This window comes from Oryx dammah, unplaced genomic scaffold, assembly GCF_014754425.2.
Source record: "Oryx dammah isolate SB20612 unplaced genomic scaffold, SCBI_Odam_1.1 HiC_scaffold_5, whole genome shotgun sequence".
Lineage (NCBI taxonomy): Eukaryota > Metazoa > Chordata > Mammalia > Artiodactyla > Bovidae > Oryx > Oryx dammah.
The window spans coordinates 89349285-89369567 of NW_024070189.1; the positions used below are offsets into that span (position 1 = coordinate 89349285).

Sequence of the window (20283 nt, forward strand, 5' to 3'; positions counted from 1 at the left end):
CCCCACCTGGTGCCTGTGTGTCATCTCTCCATATCCCCAGTCACCGGGCATCAGGTCTGCCCCGTCCCCTGCAGAGCTGTCTAGAGTGCACAGGGGAGCAAGCCTCAGAGAGGGGTGGGGGGCCTGAGGCGGTCACTGTGGGATCACTGCCCGCCTGATGCCCAGGGGAGGGCTGCTCCCCATGACTCAGAGAAAATGAGACAGTATGAGGCAGTTGAGCCAGGAAGCAGCAGTGGGGCCAGGGCTCTCTAATGTCCCATCAACTGGAATGGTCTGGCCACAGGAGCAAAGTCCCCCTGGGCTAGGCCCCCCCCAAGTCTTGGTCCACCATGACCAGAGTGGACAGACCACCCACAAGCCACCGAGGGAACTCTGCTTGCAACCCACAAGGAGGGCTCTGTGGCTGACCCCAGGAGTCTGCAGCCCCTGCAGCCAGCCAACCCACCCTGAGCCACCGAACCCAGCGAAAGGGACTCTGCAGTGTGAGGAAGGTGGGTGGCTTTGAGCCACAAGGTCCCTGCTGAGGCCCTGTGGGAGACTCCGTGGGGGCAAGACCAGGCTCCCCCCACCCCCCAGGCCTGTGAGTGCAGGAGCCTCCTAGACTGTGTGCCTCCTGCTGAACCCAACCCAGATGACAGAATTGCAAGTGTGTGCAGTTTGCAGCCCTGCGGCTCTAGGTGGCTGTTACACAGCAGCAGCTAACTGATACAGGGACCACTCCTTGAGGCTGAGAGCATCTCCAAGAGGAATACAAGGACCTAGTCTCAGCCTTTGGGAGATGAAGACAGAAGTGAGCACTTCACACTCTCCATCCAACTTGCGTTCCTCACATTCACAAAAGCATTAAAGGTACCCACAAGACAGATCACTCAGCCACGAAGAGAAGCCCCGACACTGGCTACCACATGGACGGACCCTGAGAACACAATGCTCAGTGAGAGAAGCAGACAAAGAAGGACGCACAACGTGTGACTCCACTGACGGGAAACGTCCAGAACAGGCTGATCCACAGACACAGAGTGGGTGAGTGGTCAGAGGCTGAGGGGGAGGAGGTGGGGGGTGACTGCTAAGGGCTTTCTGGGACTGATGGAGTATTCTGGAATTAGATTTTGGTGGTGGTGGCACAACAAAGCAAATATAATGACTGAATTGTGCATTTTAAGAGTTAATTTTATACTATGTGAACTATGGCTCAGAAAAATTTTTTTAAAGGAAGAAGCTCGTTAATTGCAAAACCACCACCCAGTGACATGTGGCTCCAGGACCTCCTCCAGACCCCGCTCCTCCAGCAGTGATACCACGAAGCAAGAGGACGCAGGACCTTGGTCCCCTGCCCCACCCCGAGATGAGGTCGTGCAGCCAGATGGAGGTGTCTGAGCTCAGGAAGGGCAGCCAAGCCTCCAGGCTGGCGCTCTCCCACCTCCTGTGGGGTAAGGCCAGCCTGTCCTATTTCTGACCTATCTTGGACCGAGATGTCCACAAAACATCAGCTACTGGAGAGGGGAAGACACACAAGATCAAGCCCAAGGTTTTGCTACTCCTCTTTCAGCCTCCGTACACTGCAATCACACCAGAGAGAAGCACGGGGACCCCACCACAGCTCTCAGCTGAGCTGTGACACCCTGCGAGCCCAGCCTCTCCTCAGTGCGCTGCACAGGATGTGAAAGTGTGGGGCTCCGGGCGCCCCAAGGCCCATTCGCTAACCCAGGCCTGCAGCACTGCAGACATGAGGGGAGGGTCACTCTGCGGGGCATTTGAGGTGTTGTGGATGTGGACCCCCAACTGGATGCCAGGGGCTCCCTCCCAGTATATATAATCCCAGCCATGGCGACTACAGACGCCCCAGGCAACAGGCAGTGAGACTGTCTACACACGGTGGAAAACCCCCACACAAGGCGTTTATGATGGCAGCGACATGGTAACGGCCAGCACCACACTCCCCGCTGTGTGGGCCCTGTCCCACAGACCCCCCTCAACTCGTCCCCTCACTCCACGCTGGCTGGGTGACACGGGGACTGGCCTCCCCAGTCTGCATGGGGACCTGGAAGCTGGCGGTCCCCACAGGAAAGTGACAGGCAGAGGTGTGAACTCAGGCCCCCCACCCTCCCACCCACTCCAGAGCCCCAAGCTCGGTGAGTATACCCCCAGTTGTGCCACCGGGAACCCCTCCCTGGGCTTTCTTTCTGGCTGTAGAGGGTCAATGCGAGTTGAGTCAACTTTCAAAGTCACAATGTTTTCGAGATAAACCTAGGTTTCTTGGAAAATGAGCAAATCTACACAGACAAGGCCAGCATGCTCACTCGCCTGGATCCATATTCTCGCCCTTCACGGTCTGCTCCCCCCACAGCAGCCAGAGGGCGCCTGTGAGCACCTGAGCCAGGCACCATCTGATTTAGTGATCTCATTTCTTTACCACCATTTTACAGAAGGAAGCAGGGGTTTGCAGAAATTTAGGAAGTGATCCCAAGTCAGAGGTGAAAAACTTTATGATCACATCTCAGAATCCAGAACAGCGTTCCATAAAATTCAACAGAAAGTCATGTCGAAAAAGCTATTAAGAAACTAGAGGAAGGTGGGGGTGGGGGAAGTAGGGGTGGCTTGGGGGACAGGAACAACCTTTACTTTAAAACAAGTAGGGGATTTCCCTGGTGGTCCGGTGGTTAGGACTCCACACTTCCAGTGCAGGGGCATGGGTTCAATCCCCGGTCAAGGAACTAAGATCCCACAAGCCATGCAATATGTAGCCAGAAAAAGGAAGAAAAAAGTACAAACGGTAAGCACATTAACATCAACCACAAGACAGAGTGCAGCTGTGAGGGCTACCACTTCAGTGGGAGAACTGGCCAAAGCCATAAAATAAGAAAAAAGAAAAGGAATGAAAATTGAAAAGATAAATTTTTTTTTTTTTTTTACAAAATCTAAATCTAACAGAACCAACTGACCAAGCATTGAGTTAAGTGGAGCAGAGCAAGGTGGCCAGACAGATACCAGTAACTCACCTGCGGTCATATTGCAAGCAGATCCGGGAGTTTCTGCCCTTTGGACCACCACCTGCTCTTACTCTTATATGCGTGCCTGTCCCTGGTTTCACACTTGAGTTAATTTTTATCTGTTGGACCCGACCTCTCTGATTAACAGACACAAACAGGGAGCTGCTAATCTTTCCTTCACCAGGGTCACACCTGGTGTGACACTGAATAGGTATGAATCTGGGGTAAATATCACACAGTGACAGAATAAAGAACTTTCATATTTTTGTTATCTCAGACTTTTACCACCAGTACTAATGACAGGGAAGGCTAAGAAGTCTAAAGTTAATGGGTGATCAGAGTAGTTAACATCACCAAGAACATGCTGGAAAATATCAGAGTCTAGTTAATGAAACACATGTTGAAGTGTTTCCAGGGGAGTGTGCTGGTGTCTGCAGCTCTGAAATGCATTCAAAAGGTTAGATGGAGAGAGCAAAGGATGAGCAATGGTAGGCGCTGGAGGGACAAACAGCAAAACGCCCACTGTAGGGTCTGAGTGGTGATGAGTGAGTGTCCACTCTCCAATTCTTTCAACTTTTCTGTACAACTGGAGATGTTCTTAATATTTCTCCTCCACATTAAAAGTGAATTTTGACCTTTCATGTCAGGTGTTTTCAAACTCTGGAGAGAAATATTTTTTGAGGTTCTGCCCACAAATGTGAGTGATCCCAGTGAGCAGTGAGCAGCAGCAGACATACATGAGCACCCCTAACAAACTCAGTGAGCATCCCCTATGTCCAGGGTCCTGCTTTAGGGATAAAATACTCCAGAGGGAACTGGCTCCTTGCCTGATGTTTAGTAAGAAAAGAGTTTAAGTGCCCAGAAAAATTCAGAATAATATAAAAGACACCAATGTGTTACTACACAGGTTAAACAAATCTTTGTTTCTCCCTTAAGTCAGGAGTCAGCAAACATTTTCTGTGACGGGTCAGAGGAGACCCAGCAGAGGCCACCCAGGGGTCCGGGTGAGGGGAGTGCCCTAAAGGCAGTTCTCACCCTGGTGATCCTGCCCCCAGGGGACACTGCACAATGTCTGGGGACGTCTGTGATCGTCATGACTGGGGGCTCCTGGCATCCAGCAGATGGGACCAAGGTGTGCCCAGCACCCTGGAGCGCCCAGGACGGCAACCAGGCAATGACCTGACTTGACCCAGGCAGTGCTGGGGGGAGACCTGGAGCACATATAAAGATGTGTGGGACAGGAGGCAGAGCCTGGATGTGGGTGCTTATTATATTACTCTCTGGTATTTAAAATATTTCATGATAAAAATGCACTTACTTGTACTATCCAGTCTGTTCTGTCTTCTTTTTGAAGTGCATTGTAATGACAGGTTACAGCATGTGTGCACACGTGTGCGCGCACGCGCGCACACACACACACATAGCCTTCCCGGATTAGGGTCTATCCAGCCAAGTCTCCAACCCTCTCACCACCTCCAGGAGATAACTGCCATTCGACCCATTTTACAGCTGGGGAGGCTGAGGCCCATTGGCGCGGTGACTTCAAAGGCTGCAAGGTCACTGCTGGCTGCATTGAGAGCTACCCCGAGGCTGGAGCGGAGGAGGCGGGGGTGCGGTGGGTGGAGGAGGTTCTGGTGTCCAGTTTCCAGATAACGGGGTCAGAGCCACATAGCCTGACTGAGGTTGCGCAGCCAGCAAGCCCCAGGGCCTGGGGGGTTTGATGAGCAACTTGCTCTGCGCCGGGCAGACGAGCCTGGTTGTGCGAGGTCTTCCACTGGGCCCACACCATCACTGGGTAGGGCATGGCTCCATCCCTGTGATGCAGGCGCTATGAAGAGGGAAGCCGTGTCTGGTTCACACCCGGGCAGAGCTCACCTTCCCCACGCCTGTCCTGGGGCCGCAGCAACCCCAGCTCTATCCTCCCCTGGTGGCCTGGATCACCCCCTCTGCATAACACACCACAGTCCTGGCCCCAGTGCCCTCCCAACTCCACCAAAAGCTCGACTTCCTGTCCTGGATGCCTCTGCACCTGCCCACGGCTGGGCATGGTGTGGACCTCAGCAAGTACCTGCTGAGTGAGAAACCCAGAAGGGCTGCATGGAGGAGGCTGAGTACGCCCTGTCAGGAGCCTGGGGGAAGAGCGTGGGAATGCAGCCCCCAAGTGTCTCCAACACGTTCCCTCAAGCTGGACATCAGATGAAGGGCTGGAAGCCAGTACGGCCACGGACTGTGGTGCTTCCAGCCCAGCCTGTCCCAAGCAACACCCTGCTAGTCTCTCCTATTAGAGGAAGAAACTGGGCTCAGAGAAGGGGCATTTGGATGTGAGTCGAGACAGAAACACAATGGATGCTCCTTGAAGAAACAAGATGAGTGTAGGGGGAAGAATATTTGTTGATGTAAATCAAGAGCCAGCAACCTGCCCCATGGACCAAACTCACCGCAGCTGTTACAAGGTTTTACTGGCACACGGCCCCTCCCGCTCATTCACAATCACAGCTGCGTCAGCTCCCACACAGACCACCCAGCTCCTCACAAAAAACGTCTGCAACCCAGCAAGACCAAAGAGGCCGTGGTGATGGGCTTCAAGCCTCGCTGGACTGTCTCCCCATCGCAGCACTGCTGTCCTTGGTGCTGACCCCCCAGCAGACGCCTGGGCCCAGGGTGGATCAGCTGCCCCTTCCTCTTGTCCCCTGCGAAGTCCCAGGGCAGGGCGGCTCTGACCCAGTGGGGCCTGGTCCTGCTCACCCAGGGCTGCAGCACCCTGCCTGGGAGGGTGGGCAGGGGCTCCTCAGGGGAAACCAGGGCGCAGGGCCCAGTGCTCAGGAGGCAGACAGCAGACAGGGGCAGACTGGAGGACAGTGGCCAGAGTGCCCAGGGATAGCGCTCCGCCCGCCCCACAGGCATCCAGTGGAGGGCCACGTGCTGTCTCAGGGCTGGTGTACAAGGCTTCCTGGCCCAGTTTTCCTCCCAGATGTATTTTTACTTTCCGGCACCGGCACTGGGCGACACACACTGTGCCGGGCGACACATGCCACACTGTATTCCCGCGGACGAGGACTTCAGGGTGAGGTGGGGGCCGTGGCCGGAAGTCCTCCAGTCGCTGGTGGGTGGTGCTGCTAGCCAGGTGGGGGCTGTTCTCACATTCAGTCCCAGGCTCCACTTCCCAGGGGCCTTCCAGAACCCAAGGGCCTGGACCTGCCCAAAGTTCCTGGCAAGTTGGCAGTCAAACCAGGTCCCCAATGCCTGGCTGGGCTCCAGGGGTATCACAGGGGCTCCTGCACTTTGAGGTCCCTTGAGCCAGGCTGACCACACAGCCCCATTTGATGCGACAGGGGTTAGGAGCATCCCATTTTACAGATGAGGGAATGGAGACTCCATCCTGGGGGCAGCTCCTCCCACCTGGCCCACAGCCTCACTGTGACCTCATAAGTGATGGAGCCACGAGGTGTGGGGCTAAGCCACCCTCGGATTCCCGACCCACAGAAAGCATGAGATGACAGGTGTTTCTCGCTGTTTTAAGCCATGATGCTCTGGGGTAATGTTACACGGCAGTAACTAATGGGTACTATCTGGTCTCCACATGGCCCCTGGGGAACAAAGGGGAAGGGCAGATGGAGGTGGACTCCACACAGTGCGTCCTCCGGCCCTCACCCCTCTCCTCCTCCTGCCCTTACTCCCTGTGTTCCCACCACACGGCCCCCTCACTGCTCCCCACATGTGCCAGGCACAGTCCTGCCCCAGGGTCTTTGCACATGCTTCTCCTCTGTGTGCAACACTCTGCCCCAGCTCACGGATAAGGCCTGGATCAAATGGCACCTCCTCAGAGAGGCCTTCCCTGACCACTGGCTGGAGTTGGCCCGACACCACTCCCTGCCACTGACTGTAAGTCACACCCTGCCTGGTTTAGACCTTCTGCTGCACCGCCACTCCTCCAGCAGCTGCTCCCTTACTGGGTAGCAGTCACATCTCCTGCAGCCCACGAGCAGGTACGCGGCACCGCCATGGACACCAGCACCCACCCTCTCTCCCTGGTGGTGACCCCAGGAATCATGTCGAGGTCTTGGGCCAGGGCAGGCAGGTTTGGCACAGAGCGGGGCAGGAGCCTCGGGGTACAGCCTGCCATGTGGGCCTCCAGCTCTGGCCCGCTGGTCACTGTGGGGAGCAGCCGGAGCAACAGGTCGAGGGCCCAGGAACAGTTACTGCTGAGCGTGGCTGTGCGATGAGGCCAGCGCTGCTGATTCACTGAAACTGCCCATCAGCCCACAAGACTGGCGCTATCATCACGTCCACGCAGCAGATGTGGAGGTCGAGGCTCGGAGAGGCCAGATCACTCACCAGAGGCCACTCAGGACCAAGAGAGGAGGATGCACTTGACGCCAGACAGCAGACTCCAGCCTGAGCCACAACCGCATCCAAGGAACAGCTGGGAAGCAACCAGCCATCTGAGAGCCCCACAGCCTCCCAGCAGCAGGAGGAGCCAGCACCAAGGTCCTGAGGCAGGACTGTGACTGTGGAGCCGTCACAGCCAGAGGCTGTTGAGGCCAGAACAGAGTGAGTGATAAGAGGTGAGGGCAGGGAAGGGACAGGCCCTGCCACATCTGTCACTGCAGGACCCATGCGTGGTTGGTGATTAGGGTCCACTTGCAGCTCTTCCCAGACTGGGTCTGTCCTGGCCCCCCAGTGACCAGAGACCACGAGGGCACCAAGGCAACCAGACGAGAGGAGACACTGGGGTCCGCTCACAGCAACACAAAATCAACTCAAACGATCACAAACCTAAACGAAGGCAAGGGCTAAGGCCATAGAACCCTCAGAGGAAAACAAGGTCAAACCTCATGACCCCAAGTCAGGCAGGATTCCTCGCCTACAACACCCAGGGAACCAGCAGCCAAGGAAAAGAGAGAAATGGGGCCTGGTCACAATGAAATACATCTGTGCTTCCACAGGCACCACTGCAGAGGCGAGAAGACCAGTCAGAGAACGGGAGGGAGCACTGTGGGTCACCTACCCAAGGAGGGGCTCGTGTCGGAACCACAGAAAGGAGGTCTGCAATTCAGCGATGAAACAAACCCAACCCAACTGGAAGACAAGCAGGGACTTTCCTGGTGGTCCCTGGTGGTGAAGACTTCGCCTTCCGATACGGGGGAGTGGGTTTGATCCCTGGCCGGGGAACTAAGGTTTTACATACCATATGGCCAAGGCACCAAACCACAGAACAGAAACCATGCTGCAACAAATTCAAGGAAGACTTTAAAATAGTCCATGTCAAAACACACACACACACACTTAAAAGAAAAAAAGAAGGAAAGAAAAAAGAAAAGAAGCAAAGGATTTGAACAGACATTTCTCCAAAAAGGAAACATGAATGGCCAACAGGCAAGAGATGTTCACTGACCGTCAGGGAAACACACCTGGAGCTCATGGTGAGCGCCCAGCCCCACCCCATGATGAGGACGGGGTGGGGGAGCAGGTGCAGCTGAGTGGGAACAGGGCGGTGTCTCTTCAGAAGGGTAAGTGGAGTTTCCATCGGACCCAGCAGCCCCAAGGCTGGGTGTCCACCAGAGACACGAGGACCCATGTCCATGTAAGGGCTGTACATGGATGTTCTCGGCCTATGAGCCACACCAGCCGAGAGGTGCAAACAGCCCAAATGCCCATGGACGGGTGGATAAACACACATGTCCCTCCACACCCGGGAGCGTCACTTGGCCTCGAGAAGGAGAGAAGCCCTGACACTCGCTATCACGTAGACGCACCCTGAGAACACGATGCTCAGTGAGAGGAGCAGACACATAAGGACACAGAGGGTGTGATTCCAGTGATGGGAAACGTGCAGAGCAGGCCGATCTGCAGACACAGAGAGTGGGGTACTGATTGTCAGGGGCTGGGAGGGCAGATGGAGGGCGCCTGCTCATGGGGACGGGTTTCCTTCTGGGGTGATGAAAGTGCTCTAAAATCGACTGTGGTGATGGCTCCACAATTCTGTGGATATAGTGAAACCACTGAATTACACACTTTGAATAGGTAAAACCCAGTGGCCCGTGAATTCTACCTCAACAAAGCTGTTACCCAAAACTCCTAAGTGCAGACTGAGGTCTGCAGCCTAATCCTGCCTCACTGCACAGGGCAGACACCGTGTGCTTCTCACGCTGCACGTCCGTGGGCGCCCTCCATCGGGCAGGTGTGCCAACGTCGTTTACCCAACAGCATTTGCTCCCTCCAAGTCTCTGAGTCACATTCTGTTAATTCTCAGGTTTCAAACTTTATCACTACTACACTTGGTACAGTGATCTGTCGTAAGTGATCTTTGATGTTGCCATTACAAAATGATTACTACTTTCTAAAGGCTCAAATAGCCAGTAGAGTTCTTTAGCAATGAAGTATTTTTAAAATATTTATTTATTCAGTTGTGCCAGATCTTAGCTGCGGCATGTGGGATCTAGTTCCCTGACCAGGGATTGAACCCGGGGCCCCTGCATTGTGGGCGGGGGCGGAGGGGGTGGGAGATGGGGGTGCTGGTGAGAGAGGTGCCTGGAGTGGGCCTGAGGGGGGAGCCAGATCTGTTTTGTGCCAGAAACACATGGCAGCTTCACAGAAGAGAAAGTCATGAGAGCTGACTTCTAAGGGCGGGTGGGGGGATGTAGCGGGCAGCACATGCAAAGACCCTGTGACGGGATGGGACATTCTCCAGGGACAGCAGACAGGGCTTGATGAGGCTGGAGGGGAGCGTGCAGGTGGGGGCCAAGTCCTGACCAGCAGCCCACACCACAACCCCCCACTCCATCTCAGTGCACAGAGTGAGTGTCTCCAGAGTGGTAAACAGGAAGCCTTGCACAGGACAGGGCCGGGGATGGCAAGGGGGGTGGGGGCAGGGGTGTTCGTCCAGGACTCTGCGGGCCCTGAGAGAAAGAAAGTTCCAGAACCTTCACTACTGGTGCCACAGACAGCAGAACAGCCATAGGGACCAAGCACGGGTCTGCTGCCAGAGTTCAGGGCCTGCAGCTCAGGCAGAAACGACCCACAGGGCAGTGGACGGTCACCACACGGCCATCACGTGAAAGGTCTAAGGGCAGTGGGGGCAGCCTTGGCCAGGGAAATCAAGTGGGCTTCCTGCAGGAACAGGCGGAGGACAGGTTCCCTTCCCTGGAGGAGGGCAGGGTCACCAGTCACATGCCCGGTGGCTCCACAGGTGGCAGGGCATGGGCGGTCATCTGAGGTTAGGGTCACAGAGGGGCCCTGAGAGGGTCCCACTGACCCCAAATGCTGAGTGTGATCCTGGATGGAGTCCCAAGGAGGAAGCAGATGTTACCACGCAGGACAGCCTGGGTTAATCCATGGAACTGAATCCTGTCCCATGTTCCATTTCCTCCATGTGACCCTGCGCTGGGCTCAGAGAGTCTCTCTGTTTATGGGACACATAGCCCGGCCTCCTCTGTCCTCCTTACCCACAGATTCCCCATCTGCAGGTCTTCCTAGTGGTGGGAAGGAACCTGTAACTCACACGTTCACTCCCAGGTACATGCGGATCGGCGAGGTCCTAGGATGCTCCCCACGTGCCCAGTGAGGTGGTGCCCTGCCTGCTGGGCTCAGCCCTCAGACCAGACAAGGGTCCTTTGCGGGGTCTCTTTAGTGCTGGGCTTCCTGCATTTCTGACTGAATCAACAGCTGGTGTCAGACCAGGTCACATGGGGATCAGTCGTGACACTGGGTGACAGAGCCCTAGGGAGCCAGGCCCTGCGTGTCCTCCTTCCCCTGGACTTCATGGCAGAGGGCATGTGGGTGTGGCCAGAATGTCCCCACAACTCTGTGAAGGTTTCAAAGTTTTCAAAGTAAAATGTTGAAAGGATAATAATATACCCAGAATGACAGTCATTGCCTCTGCAGAAATGTAGAGTTGAGACAGAAACAAACGCTCACTTTCCACCAACTGCAGGTCTCACTGCGGCTTTTCTCCTGGTAAACGTGTTATTACTTGTAGCTGAAGGCATGACTTCTGCATGAAGGCAGAGGCAGACGAGGAGAATCGAATCAAAGTCCAGAAATAGACCAGCCACTCGCCGGAGTCTGGCCTGTGATCGGGTGACATTTGCTAGCGGGAGGAAAGCAGATTATCCAGGAAGGGGCTGGGATGACCCAGAGCCGCCTGGGAGCACTCTGCTCAATTAAACCCTCGCACGTCTCATGCCGGGATAAACTCCAAATCTAACAGGAATTTAAACATAAAGGGAAAAAAGTAAAATTATAGAAGCACTGCTGCTGCTAAGTCATGTCAGTCGTGTCCGACTCTGTGCGACCCCATAGACGGCAGCCCACCAGCCTCTGCCATCACTGGGATTCACCAGGCAAGAGTACTGGAGGGGGTTGCCATTGCCTTCTCCAATGCATGAAAGTGAAAAGTGAAAGTGAAGTCGCTCAGTCGTGTCTGACTCTTCACGACCCCCTGGACTACAGCCCACCAGGCTCCTCTGTCCATGGGATTTTCCAGGCAAGAGTACTGGAGTGGGGTGCCATTGCCTTCTCCACAGAAGCACTAGAAGAATTTAACTGTAACCTCAGCACAAATGACACATTCACCAACCTGAGAAACCATAGGAAGAAAGACAATGTGACCACATGAAAACAAAATATCTGCCTGGCATCAATAACCACTGTAAGAGAAGATGGGGAGAAGCTTCTTGCACTTATTTGTATCATGGATTAAAAAAATAAATAAACCTTCCATAATATATAAAAAGCTCCTACAGATCAATAAGTAAAAGACTGATATGTAATTTGAAAATGGGAAATATATGATGCAATTGATATGCAGTTCCCAGAAAGTGAGGTAAGAGTCCTGAGATGTGTAGGATGGAATGCAGGAGTGGAGTGAGTGGTGGAAAACGGTCTGTGAGTATGGAATCAAGACAGGATGCGGAGGGGACTGAGAACTCTCTTTATGGACAAGAACTCTCTTATCTCTGCCCTCGGTGGATAGGTCCCTTTATCCCAGGGTTTTTGCTCCTTTGGCTGGGAAACTTTTTTTTTCCTATTTTATGGCCGTGCCGCTTGGCACACGGGGTCTTAGTTTCCTGACCAAGGATCGAGCCTGCACTTCTTGCAGTGGGAGTGCGGCATCTTAACCACTGGGCCACCAGAGAAGTCCCAGGGTACATTCTCAACAAAACGAAGATGAAACATTAAGATGAAACAAGACATGAAAACCTTTCCCTCTGATTCATGTTTTCTCTGACTCAGTTTTGATATGTATTAGTATGAGATATATATATATATATATATACACACACAAGTTGCAACTACATCAAAACATCCCCGTGTGTGTAAGTTCAGCAACGATGGAAGAAATGGACGAGGCGCAGCGCTCTCACCCTTGCTGGAGGGAGCTCAGAATAGTTCACCTGGGGTTAATCACATGCATCTTAACGATGCTCCAACATCTTGGGGGTCCTGCAGACCTGGGGACTGTCTCACCTTGAGTCAGCCAACTCCCAGATCACAAACAACATGCCCATGAGCACGTGTGCTGTGCAAACCAAGCCACCATGGTTCACACCCTCCCCTTCCTCATCCTGCTCACACACAAGCCCGGGGGCCCCACCCTAACCATCCCCGGCCAGGCCAGGCCCAGTCAGGGCCCACCCAATCCCAGAGCCACCGCCCCCAAACCAGTCAACCCTAAGCTGGCTCAGGGTGCTGACCCTGATCATCCCTCCTATCCTGAGGACACCCCGATAAAGGCCCCTGCTCTTTCCACATCCATCCCAGTCCCTAACTGGTGGCAGAAGGACCCAAGAGACAGCCCACTCAGATTCCTGCCCTGGCAGGTGCCCCCTGGGCCACCAGCCTCAGGGCTGGGCCCTGTCCTGGACAGTTCCTGTGGGCTGGCTCATGGGACCCCGAGAGGAAGGCAAGCCTGAATCCTGCTTCCCCCATGAGCCTCCCGGGGCTGCTGGGACCCCAAATCCTCTGCACCCGCTCCCTGGTCACCTTCCCTCCAGTGGTCAGAGGCTGGAAAGGCCATGTCCTACCAGAGGTGCTAAGACGTGTCTCCCAACAGGGACTTCAGCTGCCCTGTCATCACTCCACACAGGTAAGCCCTGGCCCTGCCTCACCCCCACCTCCCCACCCCAAAGCCACCTGCCCACCACCCCCCGGCTCCAGACTGGGTCCTCTGTCCTCAAGCACTGCTCTATGTCTCATACTAACACTGCACCCGACCGTCCCCCACACCTGCTCCCACCCCATCTGCCACCTTAGACGAGGCAGCTTGTCTTTCTGGGGCACAGGTCACAACATGGGAGTCAGCCCCTACTCCCCTCTGTCTCTTGCTCCTCCATGCTCAACCCTTCAATCAGTCCTGTCAATCTGGCTTCTAAAATCTACTCTGAATCACTCCTGCCTTCACCTGAGCCCCAGCCCCACCCACCAGGACCTGCACAGTCCCCTCTGCCCCGGTGCCCGACTCCTTCCTCCCTCCCCACAGTCTGTCCCCCACTGTGGCTTAGTCTGTGAGCAGCTAAGTCAGGCCCACCCCTCCTCTGCCCATAGCCCTGCAGGGCTCTCAACTCCCTGGGGTAAAAGCCCATGTCCTCCCCCAGGCCCATGAGGCCCTGCACAACCTGCCCAGTCCCCTCCCTGACCTCCCCTCCAGACTCTGCTCCAGACACACAAGCCTCCTCTATGTTCCTCCAACATGGTCTGCCCCAGGGCCTTTGCACGTGCTGGAAGCCCCTCCCCACACTCCATAGTACGCACCCCTGTCCTTTCTCTCCCCTTCTCTGCTCTTCTCTTCCCCTTGGCAGCATTATACCTCTTTTCCTCCTTTACTTACTGCCTGCATGCACCCCACTGGCAACCCCCCACCCCTGCACACAGGGACCACACTGTCTCATTCGGGCTGGCTCCAGCGCCTGGCCCAGCCATTCTTCAGCACCCACGTGTAACAAACACCCGCCCCGCATCCCACAGCCTCAAACTTTCATCCCCGGCCCCCAGGATCAAGGCCCACATATGGACACGATGAGTGTGACTGAGTGAGGTGCAACTGTGACTAATGCTGGGGTCCCTTTCCTGGGTCAGAGCCAGACGCCAGGTCCCCAGATGCCCTCCTGCTGGTTCTGGCATCTGGCTCCTGAGGTTGGACACTAACCTCTCCAGGCGGCCTGGTGGTGCCTAATTAGTGCAGGGGCCCCTCAGCTAATCCCCAGGTCAGTAATCCCTAATGTGGGCGGTCCTACCTCAAGCCCCACAGCCAACTGGCAGCAGCCTGGAAATTCCCAGCAGGGCTCCGACCTGGACTGTTATGAGTGGTGGCATGCGGCTAGGGCTGGGCTGGGGCGGCAGGCTGGGGGAACAGGGGGCCCTGGAGTCCAGATGCTCTTGATCCTCAGCCCCCTGCTGGTAAATGCTGTCACTTAACGAGTGCTGCCAGGGGAGGTGGGTCCCGCCTCTTCCTGCCCTACCAAATCTTTGGGACCCCACTATCCTCACCTTGCGAGGTGGAGAGAGGTACACAGTCCTCAGCCCAGGCAAGAGTGAGTCAGGCTGAGCCTCAGGCCATCCCACCCAAGGTCCCGTGGGCCTCCACCTGCGTCGGAAATCCCAGGAAGCCCACCAGACCTTCCCTTCCCCCATCAGCACAAGCCTGCCTGAGCCTGGACCCCCAGACCTGCTCCTTCTTGGGCCCTTCCCTATCTGCCCTCATCAACTCCAGGGTGCAGACTCTCTCATCTTCCTCCACCCCCACAAGACCCCTGTCCAGGCCCCTGGCCCCACAGCCCCTCTTCCTACCAAGCAGCCCAAGTGTGATCACTCTGGAGTGTGACTTACCAACCTGCTTACACCTGCCAGCGCCATCAGCTGGACTCAGACCAGAACCTGTGTGAGGCTAGGTCCCCACGACGCTCATCCCTGCCTCAGGGCCTTTGTACAGCTGATCTCCTGCCTACATGCTTGACATGGCTGCTATTTCTCCCTCGGGTCACCTGCTCCCCTGACAGCTCTAAGGCAGCAGGTCTTGGTCACCCCTTGGGGCCATAATGCCCCTTTCACTACCCTCACAGCTCCCTTGGAGCTGGCGTGGTCTGACTCAGGGGTTGGCAGGCATCTTCCATAGAGCACCAGTCAGCATGTGTCCCTGACTTCACAGGCCATGAGCCCATCTCAACACTCAGCTCTGTCACAGTAGCTGGATACCCTGTGACGACAGGCAAGTGACAGGGCATGGTAAGCACCAACGAGACGAGACAGACAAGAACCGGCAGGTGGGATGGACTCGGGCCTCAGTCTACGACCCCTGGGCTCACCTGCTTGCCATCGCATCCTAACCCCCTGAGAGCAAGGGAGCCCTAGTACCTGACCCCCACCCCCAGCCAGCCTCCAGGAATGTCCAACAGGCCACAACCAGGCACAGAGAGACCCCATGAGCCGAGCTGGACATCGGCCCTGCCCATCCAGGTTCTGAGGGAAGTGGTCCCTTAAGCAGGTCCCCATCCATCCTTCCAGGGCTCTACATGCCAATCCGCCTGGCCCAGCCCTCCAAGAAAGGCACAGTCATCTGCCCATTTCACAGATGGAGAAATCAAGGCAGAGGGTCCCCAGCTGGCAAAGATGGTTTAGCTCCCGGGGCTGCTTTACAGAGGGAACTGAGTGTGCCAGACCAAGTGCCAGATGTCACATCACTAGAAAGGGGCCAGGGTGGGATTAGAACTGGGACCCTTCTGCCTCCAAAGGCTGTAGCTGAGTCAGTGAGGGGACGAGGGCGGCCACAGCCCCAGGTTACCATCCACCCACAGCTGCAGAGGAAGCCTCATGAGGAGGCCCCACCTGCCCAGCCATGATGGCCCCCACTGCTCTTCAAGCCACTCAGGCCTTTTCCTGGGCTGTGCTGGCTTCCTGCCCCTCCTTCAGGCCCCTCAACCATAAGGGGAAGCCCGAGGGGAGATGTCATAGCAAAAACTTGGAAGAGCTCCGGAAGCAAAGTCAGGGATATAGAGGACAAGCATCCTGGGCAGAGGACACAGCAGGTGCAAAGGTCCTGGGGCAGGACGGGGTCTGCTGTGCTGGAGGAGCAGGGTGGAGGCCCGGGGGTCTTTTACAGAGTGAGAGAAGGGGAGAGAGGAAAGAGGGGAGGGCAGGACATGCATGGCCTTGGGGGAGGACCTGGGCTTTTAGCCCAGTGAGGTGGGACCCTGGAGGGCCGTGGCAGAGGAGGGGCAGAGCCTTCTGGAGTTGAGTGGCAGGGAACACAGGAAGAGACAGATCAGGCCAGCAATGAGGACGGGGCTAAACCAGGCGGAGGCAGAGGGGTAGGGGGAAGTGGGTGGATTTTCAGTCCATTTGGAGGCAAAGCCAACAAAATCTGCCACCAAGTTAGACGTGGGAAGGGGTTGGGGGTCTGTGGGATGAAGCTGACTGTTCTGAAATAACATGGAAGCAAGAAGGGCAGGAGGGAAACAGCTCAGAAGCAACAGACCACAGCACAGCCGAAGCCCACAGGCAGCTCATGGGCCCCCACAGGGCCCAGCCCTCCCTGAGATCCTTGCTGGAGCCAGACACCCAACACGGCCCCCAAGAGCCAGCAGAGAACCCCAGCAGGCCTTCCCTGGACCAGGCCTTGGGAACCCAGGTGTTTTAAAGTAACCAGATTCTAAACACCACCAACATTGAACTCCCATCAGATTGGCCCCACTGACTGAGGCCAATAACATCCAGAGTGGAGCTAGCAAGGCTGTGGGCACACAGACAGCCAGGCTCTCTCAGCCCTGCCGGGACTCTCCACAAAGCCCCCAAGCGTCAACCTGCTTGCCCCTGACCCAGCCACTCAGAGGCAGGGACTCCAGCTTCTAGAGATGAAAGCACCACAGCGCCAGGCCATGTTCAAGGGTGTTTACTGCAGTATGGCTGTGACAACAAAGCCAGCTCCAGACACCACCCAACTGTCCCCCACCAGGAGGCCCTCTGAGTCAGTAAGGCCTATCCGGTGTGGGCTGCTGCTAAAGTTCCCCAAGCACTCTCCACTTGCTGATGCGCTAATTCAGGTACTGCTGGCAGTATGGCCCCATTTTACAGATGGGGACACTGAGGCTCAGAGAGATCAAGGCATTTGACCTTGGAGGTCACAGAGCACCTGAGTGGAACACAGGCAAGCTACAGTTTCCACCCTCTCAATCACAGCACTGTATTCTCTTTCTCTGAAAAGAACTGATACCAACGTGGGGGCGGTGGGGGGGGGATCATATTGTGGATAAAAAAGCCAGCAAGGCACAGAATGATAAGGGAAGTACAGCAGGCCTCACCCTTGATGGCTGCGTCTCCAGGGAATACGGGTGATGTCTGGGGAGAAGGTCTGTGGTCATCATGACTGGGGGGCTCCTGGCATCGAGTGAGTGGGGGCAGGGATGCTGCTCCACCCCCTACAGTGTCCAGGATGGTGTCCCCACAACAAAGAATTTTCCAGCCCTAACTGTCACTGGTGCCAAGGTGTGAGGGTACCCTCCAAACCCCCTGGTGAATGAGCAGCCCAGGCTGTGTGTTTACGCGTCTGTGTGAGCAGCAGGAAAGGCGTGGACAGTTGTTCCCCAAACATAACAGAAATGGGTTCAGCAGAGGAGAGGTAGCTATTGACCCTACAGTGAATGAAATAAGCCATCAGCTGTGGGAGTCGGGTTTCTGTGGGTTTGGGGACAGGCCGGGGGCGGGGGGCGGGTCTCACTGGTCAAGTCCCTGGGCTCAGACCCAACCACAGCCGGGGCCTGAACTTTATCTGTCCCCATCACCTAGCCCCTGATAAGACAGTTTGCTGTGTGGCTTTCCTGTGGTCACTGTGTCCTAGGCTGTTTTGCCTCTGCCCATATAGGGCAGAGGACTGCTGGTGGAGGTCAGGGGGCTGAGAAGGGACTTCAGCCGGGCCCCTCCACTGCCTGGTGCTGGCATCGCTGCCAGCAAAGAAGCAGGGCGTGGGGGCCGGATGGTGGAGCTAAACGGGGCCATCCACCATGCAGCTCCAGATGGTAGCAGGAAGGGGAGCAGTGGGGGTGCTCCGGAGCCCGGGGAGGCTTGGGGCGGGCTGGAGATTGCTCCCAGCTCTGGCTATTCCTCCAGACATTTCTCCCAACTCCCGGGCAGCGCAGTATCTCCCTCCGGCCACGGAAGGTTCAGGAGGCCCGGGGGAGAAGGATGGGTGCCCCAGGTGGGCATCCACAGGGACTCGCCAGCGAGGGCTGCCTTGTGGGGAGGGAGGGGGAAATGGAGAATTCTGCAGATCGGAAACTTCCTACTTGGAAGCCTGAAATTTGGACGAAGAAGGAACCGGCCCCTCCAGGCAGGGGCTGGGCTCGGCTAGGCCTGGAGCCCGCAGGGCTGGGTGAGGCCGCCTCCCTCCCTAAACCTGCTCTAGGGAAGGGCGAGGGATACAGACCCAGGAGAGGACCTGGGGAAAGCAGTACCCCCTGCAGAGCCACGGCAGCCCCCTCTCAACATCCAGGGAAAAGGACGGGGGCTCTCCTGTTCCCCACCTGCTTGCAGAGCCCTGGCACTGAAGGTGTCTGGAGATGTCAACCCCTAGCCCCCTCCTGTTAGAGCAAGTAAACTGAGGCCCAGGAAGGGAAAAGAACGGCCAGAGAACTAAAAACCTGGTCTGGTGAATTCCACAAAGAATGATAAGGTAGTCAGGAGGCTGACCCGGGTGGCCTTCGAGACCCCCCATTTCCACCACAGCAGCCCCTGCCCTTCACGACCAGTAAGATGGGCCCAGAGGGTGACCGCTTGCAGGGCAAGAGGTGAGGCCTGGGAGCTGACACTAGCAAGGTGGGCGGCCTGGAGCAGAGGGTCTGTATCACCCTTTGGAGGCAGGGCTCCTCACTGGAACGGGGGTACTCCACAGTCCCACGCGTAGAGCAGCTCCCTCACAAGACAGGGTGGGATGTCGTCCCCCAGCGCCCTCAGCAGGAGGCAGGCGGTGCACCCACTCACCCATGGCGCGTCCTAAACGCGGGTCGCCTCCCCCCGCCCATCCTTCCCCGCGCGCCTCCAACCGGAGCTGCTCCACCCACAGCCTTCCAGAATGGGGCCCTGCACCCACCCCCGCCCCCAGACCCACAGTTCTCCCCAAGGACCCCAGGAATGGGTGGCGCCACGCCTGAGCCACCGAGGCGGGGTGTACCGTCCTCCCTCGGGCCCGCGTCCCCTGGCCCCGGAGTGGGGCGTTCCATCCCCCCCGCGAGCGCCCCCGAGTGGAACGTTCCGACCTTTCTGCAGCAGGTCCCGACGCCCCTCCAGAGCTCGGACGGGTCCACTGGGCCCCGGCAGGGGGGTCAGGCGGGTCCATTCGGGGAGCGGGGAGGGGAGGAAGGTCCGGAACCGTTACCTGCCGTCGCACCGCTCTCCGCCGCCCAGGCCGCCTCCGAGGTCACGGCCCCGGCTTCGGCGCTCTCCGCCTCGTCCGGCACCTCCAGCTCCATGGCCGCGCGCGGACCCGCCGGCGGGCTGGCGGGCGGCCGGGCGGCCAGAGGCTGCGACCCGAGCTGCGGCCGCCGCCGCTGAACAACAACCGCCACCGGCAGAAGAGCGGAGGGAGGGGGCCGGGCCAGGGAGCGAGGGGCGGGCCCGGGGCGGGGCCAGGCGCTGCGCCATCGCGCATTGCGCGCGTCGCCAATAGGGACTCGGGGGCGGGGCCTGCGTGCGTCAGAGTCCCCGGGAGCGCCGCGAGCGCCCTCACGCGCCCAGAGAATGGAAGAGCAGCGCCATTTCTGCCAATACTGCTGTAGCGCTGTCTCTCAGTCGCGTGCGATTCTATGACAGCATGGACTGTAGCCCGCTAGGCTCCTCCGTCAGTGAGATTATCCCAGGCAAGAACACTGGAGAGGGTTGCCATTTCCTTCTCCAGACTGATGTAGTACTTAAGAGCATTATTTATAACGAATATAAAAAACAATTACAGTTTTAAATCATCATACTAGTAATATTTATATTAAATATGCTTACGTTTGATGTCAGTAATGGCTATGTAATAATACGTGATAAGTAACTTTAATTTTTATCATTATGCATAACATACAAATTATGTGTGATTTTTTCTTGATATATTAACCATTATTAAATAGTGATATGGTATCATGATAAGTAATAAGTAAAATAAGATTTATGATATATAACAGGTGTATTTGTAATGTGGTAAAAATTAGTTATACATAATAATAACATTCTTAAGTGTCAAGCTCAGTGCTAAAGCCTTTATATGCAATATCCCCAAAAGTCAGAGACCTGGTTTTTATTTTTTTTATTAAAAAAATTATTT

General features: G+C 56.3%; 1 protein-coding gene across 4 annotated transcripts in view; it reads right to left on the bottom strand.

The window, feature by feature from the left end:
- PIP5K1C (phosphatidylinositol-4-phosphate 5-kinase type 1 gamma) overlaps positions 1-19491 on the bottom strand; it is a 45368-nt gene extending 25877 nt beyond the window's left edge. For all 4 annotated transcript variants that reach the window (XM_040241944.1, XM_040241943.1, XM_040241942.1 and 1 more), the window contains exon 1: positions 19354-19491. In XM_040241944.1, coding sequence (XP_040097878.1) covers positions 19354-19447 — 94 coding nt within the window. In that variant the 5' untranslated portion in view covers positions 19448-19491. The remainder of the gene's footprint in view (positions 1-19353) is intronic.
- Between the last annotated feature and the right edge of the window lie 792 nt (positions 19492-20283).